This window comes from Ornithodoros turicata, chromosome 6, assembly GCF_037126465.1.
Source record: "Ornithodoros turicata isolate Travis chromosome 6, ASM3712646v1, whole genome shotgun sequence".
Classification (NCBI taxonomy): domain Eukaryota; kingdom Metazoa; phylum Arthropoda; class Arachnida; order Ixodida; family Argasidae; genus Ornithodoros; species Ornithodoros turicata.
The window spans coordinates 63,304,362-63,320,704 of NC_088206.1; the positions used below are offsets into that span (position 1 = coordinate 63,304,362).

A 16,343-nucleotide genomic window follows, 5' to 3' on the forward strand; every position below is an offset into this window, starting at 1 on the left:
GGTGGAGCAGACGACACAGACATAATCGTCTGCTGTTGGGGGTTGGAAGGGCTGGAAGTAAACTAGTAATGCCACTAACCGAAGTTCTATACCGTTTATTTTTTCAAGTGAGAACAATTCACAAACATTTCACGAAGGGTTAATGCAGTGTCGAAGTTTTGCGTTATAGAACCACCAGATGACACTGCCGGCGTGTTTTTGTTTCGGTATGAGCCACGGCCGGTCACGTATAGGCACGGTGTGGTTTGTCTTCTGTTCTCCCCTGCTGAAGTTGAGAACGTCTCTTCTTGCTGTGCCCTGATGACTCTGTATCACTATGCACAATGAAACATGCCGGATGGAGGTTCATTATCGTCGTTGTTCGAGTTTATGGCCCTGAACGGCTTCCCACAAGTTCCTCAGAGCGTGAACGTTCAAGCATCTGTCGGCCCATGCGTCAGTAATACATACAGTAATCGCACTTATATTGAAGGTTTCTTCGCTCTAAGGATACTTCCCTAACTTTCGTAGCATTACAATTACAGGATATATCGTTGAGCAATGTTGTGAACCAGAGTGTGTCATTTCTTCTCACTAGCCGGGGTTTTTCACGTAAGTCTGTCATTTGTTGATTTTCCACAAAAAGTGCTTGATTGTGATTAATTTCCTCACAGCAAAAGATTTCAAGTTTTCGTCCAACTGCGTAGCCATCTTGGTACTGGGGTGGGCAATCGCGAGGTACAATCTCACCGAACTGCTGCTGGAATGTGCTCTTTCAAATGTAGAGCAACACAAAGTAAGAAATTAGTAACATTAGTTGACTCATCAGGTTGAAGTAATGCAGCTGAAACTGCGCCTTTGTTGCAGAGAGCCTCTTTGGCTGGGCCAGAATCTGAATGTATGCCCCTTGGTGACGTGAAAGCTGTTTGCGACAAACTTTCATGGATTGTTGGTAGGCTTCGACTGATGTTGAAGAGCCTAGCAGTGGAAGAGCTTCATCAAGCTCATCTGCTGCATCAGGTAACAGAACCGGTTATCCTATACGTACAAAGTAAGATATTAGTGCCCCCTCCGTTAATTAGAGTAAGGTGACTGTTATGAAAAAAAAATTACAGGTACACCAGCGAACACAAGGACTCTGCATATCTGCTGATGCGGACCACTTGACAATGTCACAGATAGACAACCTTACGTGTGTGGAAGATGTTGAAAAAGTATGTTGCAGAGGGTTCTACTCTCATTGCATCCTCCTCTTAACTATGGAAAACTGTAGTTTCTTTGCAGAATTCAACATGGTCATCTGGTGATATCGAGCTACTTAAAATGGAAGGAGGGGGAATCAACATTTTGGACCTGGATGGTACGACTGCTTGAAAGGAATATCTCGTAGATCGTGTTGTGCAACATACTTTTGTAGGGAGCTATTAATTTGTCCCATTACAATTTTTTTTTTTACAGGAGTCTCTCTGCACAAAAGCGGAACTTCCAGACGAGTTCACAGAATTTTTGTCCCTTGTACAGCACCTGCTTTCGGGTCCCGATCTCCATGTGCGATTGCCACGAGCATCACATTCGCCAGGTTCGGATACTACAATACAGAAAGTCACCGGTAGTTTGAAGAAACAGCTTGGTTCCATAGACGCAGAATTGGAGAGGCTACGACACGAATCAAGGGAGGCACTGACACAACTTGGCTTTTCGTGTGAGGTGGCAACTTTTATGCCATCAATTTTTTAACACTTTTGACAAATAAACTAGCTGGCATTAAAAGTTTGCTTATTTTATGTGTGCATCGTTTTTTATTGAAATGACGTGAAAAAAAAAGTCAACAGGAGCAAATGATACATACAGAATCATCTGCAAACCTATAATAAGCTGGACAGAAATATTTATTTTCACTTTGAATGTTTACGTGCCCTATCACACAGAATTAAAAAAAATAATCTGTGTTAGTATTGCGAAGCAGCTTTGGCTATGAGCTCCGTACAGATGTGTACAGACGGAGAGGGGGTTTAGTGTGCATCCTGGGCAGACTTCAGGGGCAACTGTGCAGACATACATCTGTAAAGTCTGCAGAAAACTCGGGGAAAGCCCCCAAACAGCATAGCCGATGCGGGGATTCGAACTTGCGTCACTCCCCAGTATCGCACAGAATTTCTCTCTTAGTTGTGTGCCAATTTATGCCTGCAAGAAAAAGAAAACAAAGAAGGAAGAGTAAAAGTACCACAGCATGTGGTGTACAATGCACGTTACATGTGGTAATAAGCTCAGTGCGGAGGTATGTGCATCATTTACCAGAGCACAATTAGCATTCAACATTTCCCATAACAATCATCCGACGACTTCCCATATGGAACATAATATCGCTTTCTTTCTGATACCTTTCTTTCCGAGATCCTATAGTACAATATAGTAAGCAGTGCATTCAATGTACAGAACCCCCCTAGGTAGTAAGCACGAAGTTGCAGTAGAATAGGAGACATTGTAATTTTATCTAGTTTTATTTGCAATAATTGTGAAAACACATCAGTCACATTATGAGGAAAACATCTGTACAGTCACAGCGCTGCATTGTGCAACAGCACGTAAGGTCGTCCTTGCCCAAAGCAGAAAATAAGCACGTGGGTGAGAGGATGTCTTTCTCACCTGGCAAATGAATTTGTGCAACAATTTACGCACACTAACAGACACCTGAAAGATGCTCAAACATTCACTATCGCACATGCAGAATTCACACAGCCCCTGTCCACCATTCAAGAACGTGATATATGTAACCACAATGTGTGAATCAAATGCTTTGTACCTTCAAATACATGTTTGGTACTTTGGTATCACATATCTGTGTGCTACTCAGGTATACACCTCAGTGTCGGAGACCTACAGCACTCTCGCCATCTTGTATGAAAGATGCAAGAGATGAAAGTACGTGTATTAGGAGTTACTCTATCAAAGTGCATAATCTTTGTGTTTGGGATTACTTACAGTGCCTTGTAGGCATTACAAGGCATGCAAGTATATTTGATCTTTGTATGGGAACCTTGACACCAAAATCAACGCACAGAGACAGGATAACAAGTGCAATAGCTTTGTTTTGGGTTGACGCAAAATATAATTTTAACTTTACCATCACACATTTATGTGCACACACTCCCGGCACCACGACGGAATCACTATACAGTGAGTATGGTAAAGAGAGTTACCGAAAAACACGCAGCACACACAATAGCAAAAAGTGCTTCCCACTTTCAACGTTGATGCATTTTTATTAAGTTTTCCAGCAGTGGTACAACAGTTACACAACAATAGTATCTAAAAATTAACTGAACCCGCTAGGCATCAAAGCTTCGTATCTCAATGGCATGCTTTCGAAAAGGCACGGAAAGCAACTAAGTGGGCATAAAAAAGAAGTGTCAACTTTTTTTCTCACTTTTCTGAAGCAACTGAATGTTGGGTTGTACCATCCTTAATAACACTATACTATCCTACCTACCTATAATGTGAAATGCATACACACACACACGCACGCACGCAGTGTCTAACACGGCTTTGAGGCAATTGGAGAAAATATACAAGACACCAGATCTCTCACACGTGCACAAAAATGATATTACTCAATGCGAAAAAAAAAAAAAAACTAGAAATAATGAAGCAACACTGTGCAATCACCTCTGCTGAAACTTTGCCAACTTCTAGCCGTCGATTTGCTTTTTTTTATTGAAGGCTGACAAAAAAAATCTAGAGCAGCGAAGTTTATGAGACTATCCGTAGTGAAAGTATGCGTGGAAGAATAGTTCATGGCAATGGTTTGCAATCTGAGTAGCAGTAATAGTACGTATGTTGAGACTATCTGAGACTAGATAAAATAAAAAGTGCTCACAGTGATCATAACGGTTCTGAGACTTGTTCACGAAACTCGAATACAGCTGGAATGTCTCTGCCTTCACCACAGGGGAGAAAAGATCACAGGATATCGGCACAAGCGAGAGACCTGACTATGTTGCACGGCTTGATACCCAGCAAGTACTATTACTCGTGACAACCCCCCCTCCCCCCCTAAAGTACCCACACATTTGTCGCCCAGATGCAGTGATTCAATGCTTCAATAAATACGACTTGAAATGAGCGTCAGGTCGTGTGCATTTGCGGTAAAACAGTTACACTGGCGAGCGACACGCAAGAGGAGAAACGCGCTGAATCCACGCAAGACTTGTTCCTTAAGTACCACATGCAGCAAATGCAAACGATTGCACTTCCAAATTGGTTTCCAAAAAGCTCAGACCTGGCACAACGTCAACAGGCAAGATATACATCACAAAAAAAGCCATACATGACCCTCTCACCCAATATGTCAATTAGAATATTCCTACAAACGTTATGCCACAGCAGTGTGCAACAATCAATAGGCCCTAAAAAAATTCACTCTTGCAAGCACCTCGCTTTCAATTACACACTAGTTATTATATATACACACGTGTAAGAGTCCCTCCAAACAGAAAAGTAGAGAAAAAAAGGCTGTACTAAACTCCTGTAACTAATTCAACCACGTCGCACGATGTGTTCTTTCCCTAGAAAGAGTTACATTATAATCGCAGAGCATGCGGATACAGGTAGCAGCAGAGGCTGCCACACGCGCTCCTAAGTGCAGCTCCAAGAATGCAAAATCGCACATCCAGTGTCCAGGAACAGGCTGCACCGAGGCAGACAGTATCACACAACAGATAAAGAATAAACAGTATCAAATAAATAGATGTTATGCAACACAAAAAAACACTGTCAGCAGTAACGAAAAAAAAAAAGGTTTCTGTTGTAGACAAAGAAGTTTCTTTGATACACCTAGCGAGTACACCTGCATCATGATATTCAAGCATTTGAAGGAAGACAAGGGCAAAAATGTGGCCACAGTAGTTTTGCAAATCGGTCAAGATGTAAATTCATTCTCTGGGGGCTTGCGAGAGATCCTTGGCGAAATTTTCAGCACACTAACTGCTCCGGGAAGCGGACAAACATGCTAACCCCTCCTTCCACTGCTGTGTGACGGAGCTGTAGTCTTATTCATCCAGTAATGAAAGAAACAGCGTAACCAATTTGTCACGGTCCGTTATTTTCAGCCCCTTCAGGCCGCACTTTAATGAAACATTTAACTGAGGGTGTTACTGAAATCAATATGAAATGCTATGTTGCATAGATTTGTGCTTGGAACAGGCTAGAGTAATAAATATGCAATAATGATTCCGAACCAAGCGCTGCGATGAAGAGAGGCCCACTATCCTAGACCCCCAGCGAGTGTTACTCCCTCGCTCTTCCATAAACCAGCTGCGGCATACCAGTTTTATTAAAAGAATGACAGTCTGAGATCTTCCAAACATGACGCAGATGGAAGAGAACGCATCATACGTGTTATATGTCTGTATGTGCATGCTTAGATTTAAAAAAAAAAAAGCGTGAGATATGCAACAAGGGGATTGTGTAACTCAAAGAACTACTGGAAAGAAAGCAATCAACATGAAAGAGCTAACTACGTGGTAGAAAAGTCACCAACACGTGCAGAATAACTGAAGCAGCGACATGATCGAGATATGTAAAAGATTCTGATCCACGCGTTTTTCTGGGATAGCTACTCCTCCCACAAAAAACGTAGAATGGAGACACACGATGTTGAACATATGTTGCAGTTCCTCGCAGGAAAGATGATGTGACGCCCCACAGTTTGTCCAGGGTAAGAGACAAAGTGAAGTGAGCACTGCCCTAATGATGTCTCTCACTACGAGACATCCGGGGACGAGAGAAAAGTTGGCGAAGGTGCTTTGTATGGAAATGCAGGCGTGACAAACACCGGATGGTAGCGCGAGAACAAAAACACGTTTGTATCATCCTAGTTGCGACTCTCGAAATGCATTGATAGATGGTCGTGCACGTTCTCGAGTGCTCTCATGGTTGCAACCTATTCGTATCAAAAGTTTGTTTTTTCCCGACAACAGTCCTTGCAAGCACAAGAGCAGTGCTCGTACCTTGTCCTTTCCCTCGACAAAAATATAAAAAAAGAAAAAAAGATGTGGAAGCAACCTTCCTCTCTATATACACACACAGAGGTATATCGTGTATATACATATGTATAGAATGTTATATTATTACAGTACGATAACACTATGTTGCAACATCCGTTCAAAATCACTGGGGCAGGGGGAAAGGGCAAGCACGAAAACAAACTGCCGTGCTCTTAACGAGGCTCTCAAAAAACAAGGTGCACACCCCCAGTCTTTGCTCAAAAACGGGGATTAATCGGCAACAACCATTAGCTGCATCAACAATGACGACACAAAGTAAACACTTAAGGAGCTAACGTAGCACCCCCATGGCATTCTGCTGGGCACGTTTGGCCTCTTCCTCCGCTATCTGCTGCTCGATCAGATACTGCGCAGTCGACACCGCATTGGGCGACCCCGTGATGCTCACAATACGATTGCGTGTCCCAGGGGCAAAGATGCCCTTCTTTGAAATCTGGATGGCAGCACCACTGAAGCGCTGGATCTCGACGAGCGATTTCCCTCCGGGGCCCAGGATGGCCCCTACGATGTTCTCTCCCACTTCCAAGTCCCTCTTGATGGAGTCCGAAGGCACGGCCGCTTTCTCGGGGCCGCTCGGCGGAGGGGTCTTGCACATCTGGGGAGGCACGCCGCCAAGACCCGTGCCCAGCCCGAAGGAATTGTTGTTTATCGGAAGAGTGCTGCCCCCACCGGCGCCAGGAGACCCCAGGGCGGGCGAGTTGCGACGGAATGGGTCGAACACCGCGTCCGGGTGGTAGCGGTCCCCGCGCACAGTGGGGGAGCCAAAAGTGCTGGGTTGACCGCCCCCGACGCTGCCGACCGGGCCGAAGATGCCCGACCCTCCGGTCACCATCGAAGGAGTGGCATCCATTGGCGAGGCCGGGTAAGCCGCCTGCTGGTTCCCTCCTCCCATCTGCAGCTGTCCACCACTTGGAGGAGCCAGCAGTGCCCCGTTCACTCCGGCCAGCAGTGCTCCGAGGTTCGACCCGAGGACGCCGTAACTTGCCAGAGTCCCCATGGCAGACGCAATATCTGCAGTGGCCTGCTCTGTGTAGCCGTTGGACCGTAGCATCGCCTTGATGTTTTCCAGCAGCTGTGCCACACTACCACTCATGTTCGGGGGCATTCCAGTGAATTGAGCCACCGCCCCCTGCGGGGGGCTGCCATAGTTGCCAGAGGCAGTCGGGCTGAGGCTGTTTAGGCTTCCATTAGAACTGTAGCTCGCGTTGCTGTTATTAGCCGTCGAGTGCACGCTCGATGGATTGGCATAGGGAGAGCCAGTGGGGTTGAAGTTGGCCACGGGGCCAGTCACTTCAGCATAGCTCACGTGCAGGCAGCTGCCGCTCTGTGGGTCCTCCACAATCTTGGCCAGAATCAGCTGGCAGGCCTTCTTGTTGTTGTCCAATTCACCAATCACAGTGATGCAACGTTCAGCCAGAGCGTGGTCCTTTGACTTCTGCGAAATTTGCACGTAAGCGCCGCTTTCTTCTTTGATCTGCTTGATGTAGCTACCCCCTTTGCCAATGATCATTCCAGCTGTGCTGTTAGGAACTAGGATCTTCACCTGCAGCAAAGGGCAACGTGTCAGCGAAAGCTGGGTTTGCCGCACAGCGCTAGCACCCACCTGCTTCTCACGTTCAGCGGGTTGTTTGTGGTCAAAATCGATGGCAATCTTTGCATTGGGGTCAGGTTTCTCCTTGATTTTCTCCATAATAAACTCGTGAATTCGTAGTACACCTTCTACGCTTCCTGTGATAAGACAGACTCGCTCAGTCGTTCCTGGAAGTAAAAAAGCAGGAAGATGAGATTCAGTGCACACATTTCCTCGACAAAGAGACTGCGTCCGTCACACATTTTGTGGGCTTCGGAAATGCAGTGATTATCGCGATACATCACCTGGGTAAAAGTCATTGGACTTGGACATTTTCACCCTGGCTCCTGCTTCTTTCTGAAGAAGTGCAATTGTTTCGCCGCCTTTGCCAATGATGGCACCTGCAGCCACTGCAGGCACCAGTATCTTGAAGTGGTATGTCCCATTGCCTGCAACACACAAACCCACAAACCAAATGTGTTATTCAATGAACTTTCTCAACTAAATTCATCTTTACTGCTCATGTAGGAGAGATTTCTACTTGGTTACTTCTACAGTGCCTTCCATTGCCAGATCAAAAGAAAAATGCTTCCCTGCTGACACCAAGACATGTATACTGATGGGGGGTTTAGGGTACATGAGGGCAGTACCCCGATTTGCAAAATGTCAGCTTTCAGACTTCATGTTTCTTGAAGAAACAAAATCTGAAATACACCCTCCAAATTCAGTGAATAATAAAACTGAAAAAAGTTTTTAAAGCTCCAAAGGGAATTTTAATCCTCGAGTAAAAGAAACAAGATACGAAAGTTTGTTCGCAAAAATGCATTAGCAGCAACAAAAATGGCAAAGCTGCTTATAGATCACACAGTTCGCATTCGATGCTCACTTTCCAAAAATCTGTTTCCAAACTTTTTCACAGATTCACTACAGTTAGGGTCGTACTCTTTCAGGTAAAATTCCATCCGGTTTTTAACTAACTTCCCAACCTAACGAATCATCCCCTAACTTTACAACTCGAGTGGACCAAGGGTAAACACAACCTATGTACACCTGTCACAATAAGAACAGACTGCCACCAACACACGAATGAAAGTCCCAAATTCGAATATGTACCAAAAAAAGAGCGTACATTCTTCCAGGCATGTGTCACATAGGTCATTGCTTTTGTTCACCTGCATAGATGGCACTTAGCCAATGTAGGTGTGGTATGGTACAGCAGTGAGCTGTTTCGTTACACCGGATAATACCCAAATGCATAACTAGTCCTCCCATGTCAACCTGAAACATTCCACCGTCAAATTTGAAAACACCATTTAACCTGAAAGAGTAAGACTCTAATCACTACCATGGTTGAAAGCAATGTTGTATACAAATCTTAAAGGGACGGCCTTGCACAGTCTGCTTGATTCATTCACAAAGAATGTGTTCCACGCAAATACTGTAAACCCTTTAATATCCGTAAGCCTATGATTCTCACAATTTTGGAAATGGAAAAACCTGCAATTTTAAGGGCACGCAAAAATTGGCACTTCAAAAGCCACGCTGAAATTGCAAATTTCCGCAGCTGGTCGCATATGTTACTTAGTAAGCCTTCAAACCACATTGCAGCACAAGCATGCACAATGCCCAGGTTTTATCAAACGCGGTACAAACAATCTTCGATATATCATGAAGCTAACCAATCGAGCCAAGAATTGTAGTGTCCAGGATATGTGTCCCGTGTACAAGTCGCGAAAAATTGAGGCCATTAAAGGGTGTTACAGTATTACATATACAGAGATGTGAAAGTTGCCTTCAGAACAATGGAGCAATTTGATGAACTTGAGAATGTCATGTCAGCAGGTGCTGCATGTTGGGAGCATAGAATGTTACATGTACTTCACCCTGACCATGCACAAATGCCCTGACGTTTTGTCTTCCAAGATTCTCGAAATTCAGTAAAACAGCAGTTCGTAGCTTTTGTTTTAGCCTTCCTTGAAATAGGGACGATAAAAGATTTTTGATAAATGTTTGCTCCCAACAACAACAAAAAAAAGCCTGGTACGTTACTCAGACTTCCTTTGATGAGTTGGAAGTGAGCATTCAGAATGATATGGAGGACAGTGTTGCCAGCACAGATTGTTGTAAGATACGTAGTTCTTATCGGTTCACATGGCACGTTGGCTCGCAGCACCGCATAATCGAATGCAGAACTCTGTGGCCTGCGTTACGTAGTGTACCATGCTCTATGAGACCGTCCCTTTAAACAAGCACACCTAAAATTATACGCAGACATATACACAGTATGAGCACAGATCTGAACATCAAAGTCTGTAGTGAATAATGAATATGACTGGCTAGCGCATAAAGAAAAAAGGTTGAGTAGTGTTTCTAAGCAAAGTTGGCACGCAGCTGACAAAAAATGATGGGCAAAAAACTCGGCCACATTTTGAAATCTCACCCACGAGTTGAACCTTCATGTTGCTAATGTCGGAGCGGTATAGGCTAGCCTAAGACTTTTCAAACACCAGAAGGCAGACTTCCTAACTCGAGCTAATGGCATGAGCACCATTTTCTAGCGCAATAGGGTCCTTCTGATAAACGTACAAGAGGAGCGCTAAAACCTTATCTCGTGCTGCTGCAGTATTTATCCGACCCCTTTACAACGTTGCACTCGCGTGCACAGTAATTCCAAAAAGGGCACCTTTTGAATATAGACCACCCCAGCCCCGCGACCGTACAAGTGGACGACACTTCTAACTCACGGCAACAGAAGGCCAGGAATGGGACGACGATAATGCGAGTGTAACCATGAAATGAAAAGATGATATGAACCATGGAACCTCTGTCATACGATAACGCTACACAAGAATGTTTCCAAGATGAGCTTTCCGTAATCACAAAGTAACGATTGCGTGAATGGGAGGATGCAACGATGTACCAGTACAGGCAGAAGTGCTACGCGAGCTTCACGGAGGCTGCTTTCGGTTTACACATGAAGGCTCTACCGAGGCTATCGGAACCAAACTCCCCAAACCTGGACGCTGTTTCCACAAAGCACGATAATGTGGCTGACAAGGTGATGATATCGGGTGATTGAGTGCAGCGAACAGTGGAGAGAAAGATAAAGGACGGGGTTCATACCTGACGACAGTCTTGACAATTCATCCATTCACAAAGTTTGGGTGGGGAGACTCCGTCTTATAGTGTAGATTGCTTTAATGGCTTTTAAAGGGCCCCTGCTGCTGTGCACACCTCGGTTACTGAGGGGTCATTTTCTTTCGCTTCACCATCTCTACCCAACCCCCAGACCACAGCACACTAGCGGTGGCATTAAGCGCAAACACCCTCGTGTGCTGTTTTGGGGACAATGTTCTTTCTACTAGGCCTACCGGAGCAACTTCACATCAAAACACTCGATCGTTTTGTACTGCAAAGAGAGAGAGAGACAAGAAAAATAGGGGTACGCTTCAATGACAAGTTCGCCATACAATTCCGGTACACAGATTACCGTCAGATCATGCCAACGTTAGATTTGCTCTAAGCCCTCACAGAGAAAGAGTCACTGGTTGCACTGCAGCAAAACACATTTTTAAGGAAGAAGCAAGCAGGCTTATGCACGTTTCTCAACAGTAACATTTCCTCAGGTTTGAGGATAGACAAGGACAGGCACAAAAGGATGGACAACACGAATGGTCATCCCAACCGGTCGCTTATCCTCATCGCTCTTCAAATACAAGTAAATGTCACTGTTGCTGCATAATACATACGCGTAATTTTCACATCCCAGTGACTCTACCTTGGCCCAAATGAAACAGACCACAGGGATACACGACTCCCACATATAGAACACACTCAAGTAATAGCTGTGGTGAATAATAGGTGGGGGCTCACATACAGCGCCTGTGGCATATATCACTTGAGCCAACAGTTTAAAGCTGTTCACAATTTGGTAGGTTAACATTACGATAAAACACTACGGTCTACGGGCCCGGCAGTGAACAGGATCGTGAACCATTTAGGATGCACCTCCACAACCAATCTGTCAGGGAAGCGTGCCCCAACCGTACGCTGAGGTATCTAACAGCGGCCATATTGAGACTGCTACCCCTTTTGCGGATACACCCCTGCCGATAAAGGGTCAAACTTGTGCGAGTACGTCCGTATCACCTCTCACACCCCTGTGAGACTGACCATCACTATTCGCTTCAATTGGAGAAGTGCTCCGTCTGCACCCTTGTGTTTTGCACAAGAAACGCTAAGGCAATGAATTTCTTCGGAAGAGCAGCAAGCTAAATATAACGCTGTTCCCTTTGGGAAAGGCGAGAGGCCTCACCTTCTACAGCCGAAGGAAAGACAAAACGCCAACTTTGGAGCAACTATTTGCCAAAAGAGAAAGAAGAAAGGCAAAACCTTCCAATGCAGAGCATTTTCAACCGTGGGGCAATAGCTATCATCCTTTAAGTTCACCTCACCAAGGCCTGCAAGAATGCCCTCACTATGTTATTGCTGTATTCCTAAAGATGTTTCAGACATTGTAGGGAAGTACACTGCATAGCAGAAAGAGGAGCTAGAGACAGAATAGGTTGGTTTGGAACTGTTTTATTATGCAGCAGAAACAATGAAACGGCAGAAAAGTTAACCAGTCCCACATGAATGAGGGGAAACACAGACATACTGTGCTGAAGTTTTTAGGTTGTCCCTGTTTCCTCAACTGAGGAAGTAAATTTTGCAATTAGGGATGAAATTACGAAGCATTTAACGGGCATTAGGTGTAGCAGTCTTCCTTGTGCTGACCAAAGACCACGCCTGTTGCCGCACACGTGGAGAAGTTTATTTCCATTTTGTCTACAAATTAAGTTACGTTATAACATGCCCTTATGTTATTAAGTTGTAACTGATCCTGTCATGCTGTCTATAGAAGGCATCGTATGCAGTGGAAGACGTATGCTAGCACAGGTATGGCAAAAAAGAAGACTGGTTAACAAGCTGAAAGAGAATTTGCTAATGTACCTGGCTTGATTGCGGACAAGTGGGATGTACTAAAGTGGGATTTCCATCAATCAATGAGAGAGCACACGTGTCATTGTAATTCGACGTATCGCATACGGAAGCAACTGCACAGAGGAGATATGACGAGGACAAGACAAGTCTTGCAGGAAGCAGTATTACAGAGAGAAGTTTGTGGTTCCTTACAAAAATAGCTTCACAACAGCTGCAGAAATGCCCAGAAAGGCAGATTGGATGACAGTGCAACACTATGGAACATTTCGTCTAGGCTCGTGAAACAAAATGGTGTGTGGAAGAAGAATTACAAGGACTGAAGAGAAGATGCAATATGTGCCATGGTGAAGCTAGGAGGCAAGGAACGCCTTAGAATATAATGCAACCCTCCTCGAAGCCAAATTTGTATTCCGGTCCAAGTCTGGCTGCACCAAAAGGTTTTGACAAAGTGCTTCCAGCACGCTCAACATTACTATTGACATAGCACCGGCACATACACATTGTATCACAATAAAGCTACCGCACAAGAAATGCAGAAAATCTGGTCCAACGACAACACTTGTGCAGCACAAGTGCGGAGAAAAGAGGGCCTTGAAGATCAAAGGCACAACTGGCAGATGCAGAGAAATGGAAAAAAACACACTAACCCCCCCCCCCCCCTTAAAAAAAAAAAAAAAAGTGTTGGCCTAATTATGCGAGTCCAAGATGGGCATGATACTCGCCGAAGGGACACAAATACGTCTTGCTTTCTCACGAAAGCAACCGGACATATGGTCCGCGTGTAAGCCTTTTGTCGGTTATGCTAGCGTTCGTCGAAAGAACGTATGTGGCAGGTAGTGTCTGAGTCGCAATCATCTGCAATTCCGACACGTCTGACAATTTCCACCCGACTGCTGCGCAGGGATGCAAAATGACCACGCGCTGCCTTATCACGCCACTTGTCTAGCCTAACTATCGCTTCACGCATGACGTCATCCATGCCATTAAAATACGAGTGTCACAAACAAGAGGAAGACGCGAGAAATGAACTTTTTAAGCACATACTTTCATCAGGGCTCTGAAGAGACATCGCAGCGTGGCGTGTAAAACAGACACCGCTCGCGTGTAGCACTACGGAGACTTTTTCCGTACAATGCAGCAATGCAGACGACAGTTTCTCGCCCACTGGTGCCGGCAAGATGATGCACGCCCAAATGGGTCAAAATCTAGGAGCGATAAACAACAGAGCCGAAGTGGCGATCACGCCGACACGTCATACCCGTTTCAATTTAAAGGGGCTCCCATACACGACGTATACGAGGAGGTCAAGCGCAAGGACACTCAACATTTTTGCGGCCACCAAAATGATAAAGATAAACGTCGTCACAGCATTTCGAGGGCACTGACGATCCTTGATGAGCCAGCAAAAAAGGTTCCAGCCACAATCCACACCCCTCGGGTCGTCACCGCACTGGAAACATTACCGCAGCTAAAGGAAACGTAGACCACGACTTTCCGTAGGCCTAAGAATCCGGCAAACTGCTATCTACGAGTAAAGTTTGAGGTGAAAATCGCAAAAATTGTTTTGTGGACGTAGGAGAAGTGTTTCTGAAGCGATACTTCGGGAAAACGTGCTGGAACGGCGCCGGTCGGCCGAGGAATAGCAGGATACCGGAGAACCAAAATGAAGGCGGAAGAAAACAGTAAAAAACGCGTGACTCGCTACGCCGGGGTGAGGAAATAAACGAACAAGTTAGAATGAGGATAAATGGGGCTTAAAATTGCAAAATACAAGCACGACACTTGCCTCCAATGCGAATATCCGCTGTATACTGCAAAAATGGGCGACCTTCCGCTGAAAAATAGTCGGGAGGCAACTGGCCCGTCGATGTGTCCCACATTGCCTAACTCCAAAGCAGGCAATCTCAGTAAAGGCTGTCCAATTGAGTACTGCGTCGAATATTGGCTGCTGAACTCAAAAAATCCCGACTGATATCCGGGAAAACAAACCTTCACAAATCAGGAGACTGCGGGCGTGGGGTAATTTTGCTCCGATAAAAAAGAAGACTAATGTCGCATACGACGGAAAACGTTGACTCTGACGGGTACGGCTCTTGCTCTGCACTGCAGCTAGTGGGTTTCACTCTCTGGAAGCTCTGCAGTGTATGCCAAGCCGAAGCCTGACTGAAAACGGACCCCTACTGAACACGGTATGTCATATGGTGCCCCCACGTCACACCCTGCCACCGGGCCCTTCACCGCCTTCCACGCAACCAAACTCAACAGAAATCATACGCTACCTCCACCGTGATGCGACCTTTTCGTTGCCCCAATATCAAGCTCAGAATCCAAAGGCCTCTTCCTAGAATCTCCAATATCTGGCTCGGGACATCCATTCACACCTCCTAACCCCGTCGCCATCTTCAGTGCAGAAACGTCCAGGCTCTGACGTCATACGTGACGTAATGCACCAAAAGCCGGGTCCATCTTTTCTGCATTGTAAAAATATAGGAACCTACGCACGCTAGTAGCATGTATATAGCCTGCTAATATTACGCATATTCCAACATGCGATGTAAGGCAGCATACAAAAGTACGATGCGATAATATTAATGAAATCCCTCTACTGTAGCAGAACATAGGATATGACGTCAAGGATAGCACCACTTCCTGTAGCGGGACACGTGGATTGGTAAACGAAGTTCAGAATGTGATGTTTGGTGGTTTTCGGTGAATATGTTGCTGCATTCGCTCACTTCCAGCCTCACTGTAGCCCACAAGATAGGACGGACGTGCCTAGACGCGTTTTTACCGATAAAGGCAGCCATACTTTCAATTTTTAGATTGCTGTTGTGTTATTTTTCTGATTTTTCCTTTTAAGGCGTGCTAGTCAATTCACTCGCACCAATCGCTAACGGCGAGCCTTCAGAGTTATGGTTTAGTTGCAAGTTCCAACATTTTATGTGTCTTTAAACAACGTATAAGCTTTACACAGCATTTCCAGGCGAGTGGGTGCATCCTAATTAAATTCGGTGCAATGACGCAGGAGGTTTTTGACATGCATAGGCCTAACGTGGAATGTGATGGAAGGTGTGGAACATTGATAAGGCAAACGATGGGGAAAGTTCCTGAATTTGAAGGACAGCGACGAGAAAAGTACGCCAAGCAAGAAGCACCCCTGTAATTTCATAGATGGCGAATTTCATAAAGATGCATTGGGAATTTCAAATAGGTGGCATGTGTTTAGAATGAGATATCTAATCTTGTGTTTACATTTGGCTGGAGGGCTCCTTTCGTCCTTGGAAAGGCCCTTGTACCAGATTGTGACAGCCTGTATTTCGTTTTTCCGTTTTCAACAACATGAGAGGGGTTTCTGCTTTCGATTTCGCCATTCCTACGCCAAATTAACGAAGTCTCAAAAGGGATGCAGATGATTTTCTTCAGTTGGCTTTTCTTCGGCATATTCCCGCATCCCTACTTTGAAATCAGTGCAGTACACATAAAGGGATAGCACATAAGCGAAAGACCCTTATCACTATTGTCGTCGCTTGCAAATTCAAACAAAAATCTGCGGAGTTTATACGTATATTATACGTATATGTGCGCATAGAAGTTGTCCTTCTACAGACTCCTATTGTCGTAAAAATGCTTTTACGGAAGAGTTTTGCGTTCCCCTGCCAGGCGAGCTTCTCCACTATGCTGTGAGGTGGCACAGGAAAGTGACATTTACAGGTTCAGCGGGTTGTCCGAAAAATAAAGTTCTTTCC

The 16,343-nt window shown here is 45.2% G+C and overlaps 2 protein-coding genes across 7 annotated transcripts; one reads left to right on the forward strand and one right to left on the reverse strand.

Annotated features, from left to right (window-relative positions):
* The first annotated feature begins 191 nt into the window (after positions 1-191).
* LOC135398148 (uncharacterized) lies at positions 192-1,763 on the forward strand. Of its 2 annotated transcripts, none has more exons than XM_064629581.1 (7): positions 192-435; positions 525-591; positions 654-775; positions 847-999; positions 1,095-1,193; positions 1,253-1,339; positions 1,438-1,763. In XM_064629581.1, exons 1-7 carry the CDS (start codon positions 331-333, stop codon positions 1,714-1,716), a joined length of 912 nt encoding a protein of 303 aa, XP_064485651.1. In that variant the 5' UTR covers positions 192-330; the 3' UTR covers positions 1,717-1,763. The 2 variants fall into 2 exon arrangements, with proteins under 2 accessions (XP_064485651.1, XP_064485652.1); XM_064629582.1 differs by having other exon boundaries at positions 1,501-1,763.
* A 698-nt stretch (positions 1,764-2,461) lies between these two features.
* LOC135396981 (RNA-binding protein Pasilla-like) lies at positions 2,462-15,023 on the reverse strand. 5 transcript variants are annotated; one of them, XM_064628253.1, is made up of 4 exons: positions 14,877-15,023; positions 7,920-8,063; positions 7,648-7,802; positions 2,462-7,587 (listed from the first exon to the last, which is right to left on the reverse strand). In XM_064628253.1, the coding sequence occupies exons 1-4, from the start codon at positions 14,995-14,997 to the stop codon at positions 6,316-6,318; spliced, it is 1,692 nt and encodes a 563-aa protein (XP_064484323.1). In that variant the 5' UTR covers positions 14,998-15,023; the 3' UTR covers positions 2,462-6,315. The 5 variants fall into 5 exon arrangements, with proteins under 5 accessions (XP_064484323.1, XP_064484324.1, XP_064484326.1 ...); XM_064628254.1 differs by lacking the exon at positions 14,877-15,023 and adding an exon at positions 14,384-14,778; XM_064628256.1 differs by lacking the exon at positions 14,877-15,023 and adding an exon at positions 13,642-14,333.
* Positions 15,024-16,343: the final 1,320 nt, after the last annotated feature.